General features: G+C 48.2%; 1 protein-coding gene across 1 annotated transcript in view; it reads left to right on the top strand.

Annotated features, from left to right (window-relative positions):
- The window catches only part of LOC143280416 (uncharacterized), a 35033-nt gene extending 26800 nt beyond the window's left edge, over positions 1–8233 (top strand). Inside the window, exon 2 of the mRNA XM_076585053.1 lies at positions 5286–8233. Within this exon, the coding sequence (XP_076441168.1) occupies positions 6012–7307 (1296 nt within the window). The 5' untranslated portion in view covers positions 5286–6011 and the 3' untranslated portion in view covers positions 7308–8233. The remainder of the gene's footprint in view (positions 1–5285) is intronic.
- Positions 8234–8563: the final 330 nt, after the last annotated feature.

The raw sequence follows: 8563 nt of genomic DNA, 5'->3' as shown, positions 1-8563 counted from the left end.
TAACAGAGTTTATTAACATGATCTTTCATACAACGCCTATTTCTATGTTTTACTAGTGGTTAATTTGAGGATCTGATCCATGTTTTATGACTTATCAGTCAGCAGTACTTCGGTCTCTGTGCCGTTGGGTTGTAATTTATTATTTTAGACTTAGCGTCAAAATTGTAATATTCCATCACAATGGAGTGATGTATGAGTTATTGAGACTCTCTGTGACTAACATGAGTATTCAGTGAAGGGAAAGCACAGGAGTTTGAAATAAATCACAGTCAAAAGAAATGGTAAAAAAATCACTGAATAGAAAAATACAACACAGAACCATTGGAGACTAAACGATACTCTCACAGCGACCCCAGCTGTGAAACAGTTTAACTGACCATCATACAATACTTACTTTCACAGAGACCCCAGCTGTGAAACAGTTTAACTGACCATCATACGATACTCTTACAGCGACCCCAGCTGTGAAACAGTTTAACTGACCATCATACAATACTTACTTTCACAGAGACCCCAGCTGTGAAACAGTTTAACTGACCATCATACAATACTTACTTTCACAGAGACCCCAGCTGTGAAACAGTTTAACTGACCATCATATAATACTTACTTTCACAGAGACCCCAGCTGTGAAACAGTTTAACTGACCATCATATAATACTTACTTTCACAGAGACCCCAGCTGTGAAACAGTTTAACTGACCATCATACGATACTCTCACAGAGACCCCAGCTGTGAAACAGTTTAACTGACCATCATACAATACTTACTTTCACAGAGACCCCAGCTGTGAAACAGTTTAACTGACCATCATACAATACTTACTTTCACAGAGACCCCAGCTGTGAAACAGTTTAACTGACCATCATAGATACTCTCATAGAGACCCCAGCTGTGAAACAGTTTAACTGACCATCATACAATACTTACTTTCACAGAGACCCCAGCTGTGAAACAGTTTAACTGACCATCATACGATACTCTTACAGCGACCCCAGCTGTGAAACAGTTTAACTGACCATCATACAATACTTACTTTCACAGAGACCCCAGCTGTGAAACAGTGTAACTGACCATCATATAATACTTACTCTCACAGCGACCCCAGCTGTGAAACAGTGTAACTGACCATCATACGATACTCTCATAGAGACCCCAGCTGTGAAACAGTTTAACTGACCATCATAGATACTTTCACAGAGACCCCAGCTGTGAAACAGTTTAACTGACCATCATAGATACTCTCATAGAGACTCCAGCTGTGAAACAGTTTAACTGACCATCATACCATGCTCTCATAGAGACCCCAGCTGTGAAACAGTTTAACTGACCATCATACCATACTTACTCTCACAGAGACCCCAGCTGTGAAACAGTTTAACTGACCATCATACGATACTCTCACAGAGACCCCAGCTGTGAAACAGTTTAACTGACCATCATACAATACTTACTTTCACAGAGACCCCAGCTGTGAAACAGTTTAACTGACCATCATACGATACTCTCACAGAGACCCCAGCTGTGAAACAGTTTAACTGACCATCATACAATACTTACTCTCACAGCGACCCCAGCTGTGAAACAGTTTAACTGACCATCATACAATACTTACTTTCACAGAGACCCCAGCTGTGAAACAGTTTAACTGACCATCATACGATACTCTCACAGAGACCCCAGCTGTGAAACAGTTTAACTGACCATCATACAATACTTACTCTCACAGCGACCCCAGCTGTGAAACAGTTTAACTGACCATCATACCATACTTACTCTCACAGAGACCCCAGCTGTGAAACAGTTTAACTGACCATCATACAATACTTACTTTCACAGAGACCCCAGCTGTGAAACAGTTTAACTGACCATCATACAATACTTACTCTCACAGCGACCCCAGCTGTGAAACAGTTTAACTGACCATCATACCATACTTACTCTCACAGAGACCCCAGCTGTGAAACAGTTTAACTGACCATCATACAATACTTACTTTCACAGAGACCCCAGCTGTGAAACAGTTTAACTGACCATCATACAATACTTACTTTCACAGAGACCCCAGCTGTGAAACAGTTTAACTGACCATCATACCATACTTACTCTCACAGCGACCCCAGCTGTGAAACAGTGTAACTGACCATCATACCATACTTACTCTCACAGCGACCCCAGCTGTGAAACAGTGTAACTGACCATCATACCATACTTACTCTCACAGCGACCCCAGCTGTGAAACAGTGTAACTGACCATCATACCATACTTACTCTCACAGCGACCCCAGCTGTGAAACAGTTTAACTGACCATCATACCATACTTACTCTCACAGCGACCCCAGCTGTGAAACAGTGTAACTGACCATCATACCATACTTACTCTCACAGAGACCCCAGCTGTGAAACAGTGTAACTGACCATCATACCATACTTACTCTCACAGAGACCCCAGCTGTGAAACAGTGTAACTGACCATCATACCATACTTACTCTCACAGCGACCCCAGCTGTGAAACAGTGTAACTGACCATCATACCATACTTACTCTCACAGCGACCCCAGCTGTGAAACAGTGTAACTGACCATCATACCATACTTACTCTCACAGCGACCCCAGCTGTGAAACAGTTTAACTGACCATCATACCATACTTACTCTCACAGCGACCCCAGCTGTGAAACAGTGTAACTGACCATCATACCATACTTACTCTCACAGAGACCCCAGCTGTGAAACAGTTTAACTGACCATCATACCATACTTACTCTCACAGAGACCCCAGCTGTGAAACAGTGTAACTGACCATCATACCATACTTACTCTCACAGCGACCCCAGCTGTGAAACAGTTTAGCTGACCATCACAGCAAAAGGCAGAAGAAGCGATACTGGATGGATAATAACACTTGCGCCTTGGGGCAGTTGTGTTACGTGTGTTTCATTTCTTAATTTAACAACTGCACAATTCAGTGCAGTGTTATATGATGCGTCACCGTACAACATAACACACCACAGTAAACGCACGCATATACACGCGAACGCAAACACACACACACACACACACACACACACACACACACACACACACACACACACCTTGGTTTGCTCAGAGAGTGAGCGAGCGAGAGAGAGAGAGAGGTAGAGAGAGACAGACAGACAGACAGAGACCACGAAAGTTACTTGTCGCTTTTACACATGTGGTCAGGCATTGGCTTTTCCAGGCAATCGATTTTTTTTTTTTATCTAGGAAAGGAGATTGAACAGACGTTCGAGAAAAAAAACAGTTCATAGGATTTCCTTTCTTCTTCATTTCCCGTTTCTTTCTTTCTCTCTTTCTTTCCTCCTTTCCTTCCTTCCTTCTTTCTTCTTTGCCGCTATCAATCTGTCTTTCTTTCTTTGCCGCCTTCTGTCTCCATCTTTTGAATTCTTTCTATCCTTCCTTCCTTCCTTCCTTCCCTCCTTCCTTCCTTCCTTCCCTCCCTCTTTCTTTCTTTCTTTCTGTTTCCCTGTTGTCCTTTTCCTCCGCCTCTCTCTCTCTCTCTCTCTCTCTCTCTCTTTTGTTGTTGTTGTTATTGTCGTTGTTGCTCACTTGATTTCACATCTTCCTTTCTTATCTGTTTGCGTAGAAGCCTGTGAAAAATTGAAAAGAAGTGATTTAGACAAGCCCTGGATGTTTGCAGAGCGAAAAAAGGGTATGAGCGTGGGGAGATGGTGGTGCGTGTCACTCTGCCTTTGGGGGAGAGAAACAAGGAGAACGGGGGTGGGGGTGGGGGAACGTGGAGGGGGAGGTGAGAGGCGTGTGGAGGTGGGAGGTGGGGGGGGGATCATGGGGGGGATGGGAAAACGAGGGGGTGGAAGGGGTGGAGGCCGGGGGGGGGGGGGGGGGGGGGGGGGGGGGGTAGTGGGGGTTGCTGAAGATGGTGTGGGCGTCCTGACCTTTTCAGCTGGTCCGGAAACGTGGTTGTGTGTGTGTGTGTCTGTGTGTGTGTGTGTCTGTGTGTGTGTGTGTGTGGTGTGTTGAATATGATGGGCCATGACCTTTTCACTAAGTACAGAAATGTGTGTGTGGGGGGTGGGGGGGGGGGGGGGGCGGGGGGCGGTTGGGGGGGGGGGGGAGACGTTTGTGTGTGTTGGTGGGTGAGTGAGCTGATGGTAGTTCGGAGTTTGCTGAAGATGTTGTGCCCCGACCTTTTCACTTAGTACAGAGGTGTGTGTGTGTGTGTGTGTGTGCGTGTGTGTGTGTGTGTGTGTGCGCGTGCGCGCGCTTCAGCAGTCAGGACTCTGTTCCAGAAATGAAGAAGTTTCCACTTTATTTCACGCAAATGTACTTCACTATCGGAATACTCAATGTTTAGAATTGGCTTGTTTGGTTTTTTCTCATTCTTCTTCACGCTGTTTTTTTTTTTTTTTTTTTTTTTTTATTGGCTGTGAGTGTTAAGTTATCCCTTCAGTGATTTGTGCCAAGTGTTCTTTCGAAGGGGAACAGCAAACGCTGTTGGTGTGCTTGTGGAGAGCCGAACGGGCCACCCGCTTACTAGAGCCCGCCATTCGAAACGAAGTATTCATGTTTTAACATTGAACACCTTCCCACACAGAAACAAGGACCCCTTTCAGTCAATAGTATGGTTCTCAAAGGGTACCATGAGCAGGGAAATAAAAGGATTGTGAATAAAGTGATTGTCTAAAGACGTTTTCAATCTGGCGGAAAACTTCCGGGCATGGCCGAGTCGGGCAGGTAACGGTTAGAATCCAGGATGAAACAACTGGCCACTTTGCCAGCCAGGACTCCCGCTGACTGCATGGTGAGGGATCTGTACACGGTATGTGGAGGCCACAAGTGACACACAATACTTTGCTCCATTCAGCGTGGGTGGCGTGCATGTCCTGGGTGTTTGATTTCATCGACAAGTCCACCCATTGTAAATGTGATGCAGTGCTATTCCACAAAACGCAGTGGAACGCTGAAAATTGTAGTGCGATGCAAAAGAGCTTGTTTAACGCAATGCAACCTACAAGAGGAGGAAAATAAAGAGCACAGAATAACAATATAAAGTACAGCACAACACGACACGACGCGACGCGACGCGACGCGATACGACACAACACGACATGACACGACACAATACAATACAATACAATACAATACTATACCAACACAGCGCAGCACAGCACAGAGCGGTACGAATCGATGTGGTACCTGAGCTACTACACGATACAAGGGCAGAAATACATTGCAATGCAGTCGAACAGGCAAGAAATGGATATGGTTCTGGTTCTGTTTCAGATAAAACACCGAGAAGATCACTCCAGTGACTGCTGAATCCCTGACTGTCCTCCGACCTGTCAACGATACCAGAGATATCGTCACACACCCTCACCGCCCTGTCAACCAACTCCATTCAGTGACACAGACAACGGCCATTGATCTGATGCTGTAGAGAGAGAGTGGACACCACGGAAACATTTTTTTTCACGACTGAAGGCGGATAATGTTTAGTTGATGTCATACCAGGGGTAATGTAAGAAGGCAGACTGAATTCTCTTGTCAAGGCAAATCATTTCAGTAGCAAAATGTCTTGACATTATACACGCGAAATGATTCTCATTACTGTGTGATTTCGAAGGAACATGAATAAACCAGTGGAGTGACAGCACGCTTTCCAGTGTAGCGTGAAAAACACCTTAGCCACAGATGATACGTGACAGTGTCGCCAGACTCTGAAGTAACAGATGCTGGATGAGAACTGTAAAGCATGAAGACTGCATCTATTGTAAATGCTCAGTAGAGCAATCAGGCAAAATGTTGGTACCTTTACCAAAGGCCAGTTATTAACGTCGTCTGCATGACCAATGGGAGAACCTTCAACAGACACAGCACCAGGTGATTTGTTCTCCGGAGTGGCCAACCCCCCTGATGTAGATCTTCCCGCTGTGCACCGCCTCTGCCCGGCGCCGCGAGGCGGAGAACGTCGCCCCGACCTCAGAGCCCTGTCGCCCTGCCGGCCCGGGCATGTCGGGGTCAGAGGACGGCCACCTGGCCCACAGCCGCTTCCTGGCCCAGCTGCAGCGTCAGTGCAAGACCCGCCATGGTAACCTGACGATCTTCCCCACCACCCCCTTGCCAGACTCCAGCACGGGGGAGCAGGGCGAGGTGGAGGACACGGACTTTGGGGCCGTCATGTACATCACCGCCGTCCTTGTCTTCTACTCGCTGGGCATCGTGGTCATGATCGTCAAGTACCTCAAGACAGAGCGCAAGGAGCTGGAGGAGGAGATGGCCCTGGAGAGCTTCTTCAAGGGCATCCCCTCCAAGAAGATGGAGCACAACCGGGACGCCGTCAACCGGGTCGCCATCCGGGCATTCCACACGCTGACGTCGGGGGCCAAGCGCCAAGACCAGCTCCTGGTGGCCGCTGCCCAGAAGACCAACCCCACCACACCGGACGGAGACTGCAGCCCGTCCTTGCTAGACTCCAAGTCCGGAACCAGCCTGCATTCCGAGGATTCCGACTCCAGCAGGGGCGACGTGTCCCCGTACGTGCTGCAGCGCGAGCCTTCCAAGTACCTGCCCCGAGTGTCCCTCATGTTCCGGGACAACCGCGCCAACGATCGTCGCCGAACCTACGACAACATCCGATGTAAAAGTGGGCTGGCCCCTCCCCACCATAGTCTTCCTTCAGGACAACGAAGTCCCAGCGCCGCCTCTGCCTCTCTGCAGGAGAACGGCCGAGCCGGGTTCATCTTGCCCCTCCCCGGCGACAACTCGGACCACAGTGACGGTTCTGTGACGTCCCTGACCAAGCCGCGCAGCAGTGTCTCGGGGAAGGACGGCGCCTGCACGGGGCGGCAGAGACAGGCTTCCAAAGTGAACAGTGTCAAGTTCGTGGACGAGAAAAGGCCTGGAGACAAGCCGTCCAGCAGAGGCAGGTCCAAGGGCAGGGCCAGAAGCTCCAGACCCTCTCACGGGCACCCCAGGCCCAAACCCGCCATCAAACTCTACGCCTCTGTGGACGACAACCACGTGCTTCACCCAGACACGTCCTCAGGAGGCGCGGATCATGTACCCGCTCTGGACAGGGGCTCCACCCCGGGTGAGGTCAGGGTCAGCCCGGTGGAGGAGTGCCCCAGCCCCACCCCCTCCCAGGGCACGGCCAGCGGGGAGGAGACACAGGGGCACGGGGCAGGGGCACCACTGGGGCACACGGCAGGGGCACCACAGGGGCACACAGCAGGGGCACAGTCACAGAGCCAGTGCCCTGTGCAGACGTTGCCGCCAAGCAAAGGACTGCTGGTGTCCGACGTGTGAAGTGTTCTGTCTGTGCTGACACGTGAAGCGTTCTGTCTCTGTGAAGGAACACGGTGCTGACACGTGAAGCGTTCTGTCTCTGTGCTGACACGTGAAGCGTTCTGTCTCTGTGCTGACACGTGAAGTGTTCTGTCTCTGTGCTGACACGTGAAGCATTCTGTCTCTGTGCTGACACGTGAAGTGTTCTGTTTCTGTGCTGACACGTGAAGCATTCTGTCTCTGTGCTGACATGTGAAGTGTTCTGTCTGTGCTGACCTGTGAAGCGTGCCGTCTCTGTGAAGGAACACGGTCCACTCTTGAAGCGCTATGCATTACTCTCTCGCTGTGCAAGTACCTGTGGTGGTGGGAAGGTTTCAGTGTTCTACGATCACTGTTTTTACTGTTTCTTTATATGTTTATCCCCCCCACGAAACACGTTTACTCCTTTAAATATTTACTCATTTTTATGCCCTGTTTATTGCTTTATTTTATCTACTCTTCTTTTCTCGCGAGAAGTAGTGACACTATGGCGGCTGCCTGTTTTCTGAATTTCTGTATTTTGGGGAAATGTAAATAAACTCTGTGATCTTGCCTTTGACAGTTTCCACGTTAGACCTTCACGTTGACTTCACCTGCAGCCCAGTCACTGTGAATATTTTGTTGAGACACTTTCTTTTTTTTCATCTTAAACTTCAGTGTACCGTATACATACTGTTCATTTCTTTGCACACCGCGTTTCGTTCACACAGTCGTCTTCGGCTCGTGTGACATTTGGGTTGTGTTCAGACACAGCGCTGGAGGGAAAGGCATTGGACCGAATGTATTTCACTTTCGTGATGTAAAAACTTTTTGTATTTCTGTTATTGTTTTCTGTGGATATCGAAGGCATACGCCAACTTCAAAGAATCACCACATAATAGTATACACTGCGTACAGGACTTTTTTGATGTGGTGACGAGGGTGGTTTGAGGCACTTGTAATTCAGTGCATCTTTGTGTGATGTTGATCGCATTTCCATTTGTTCTTTGGTGAAGTGTTTTGCTCCATCATTACTCCTCTCCACTTCACCCTCTCTCTCCCTCTGTCCCCCCTTTCTCCCCCTCACACACACACACACACACACGCACACACACACACACACACACACACACACCACCACCACCACCACCACCACAGTGAAATAAATAACAATAAAGCCGTCAGATTTAGAGCATTATATCTTAGATATAAAAGCCGATAAGACATAGAGAAGCATACAACAAAACATCAATAAACTG

Source organism: Babylonia areolata, chromosome 3 (genome assembly GCF_041734735.1).
Source record: "Babylonia areolata isolate BAREFJ2019XMU chromosome 3, ASM4173473v1, whole genome shotgun sequence".
Taxonomy (NCBI): Eukaryota; Metazoa; Mollusca; class Gastropoda; order Neogastropoda; family Buccinidae; genus Babylonia; species Babylonia areolata.
Note: the sequence above shows the minus strand (reverse complement) of the source record. Positions and strands in the feature narration are given on the sequence as shown.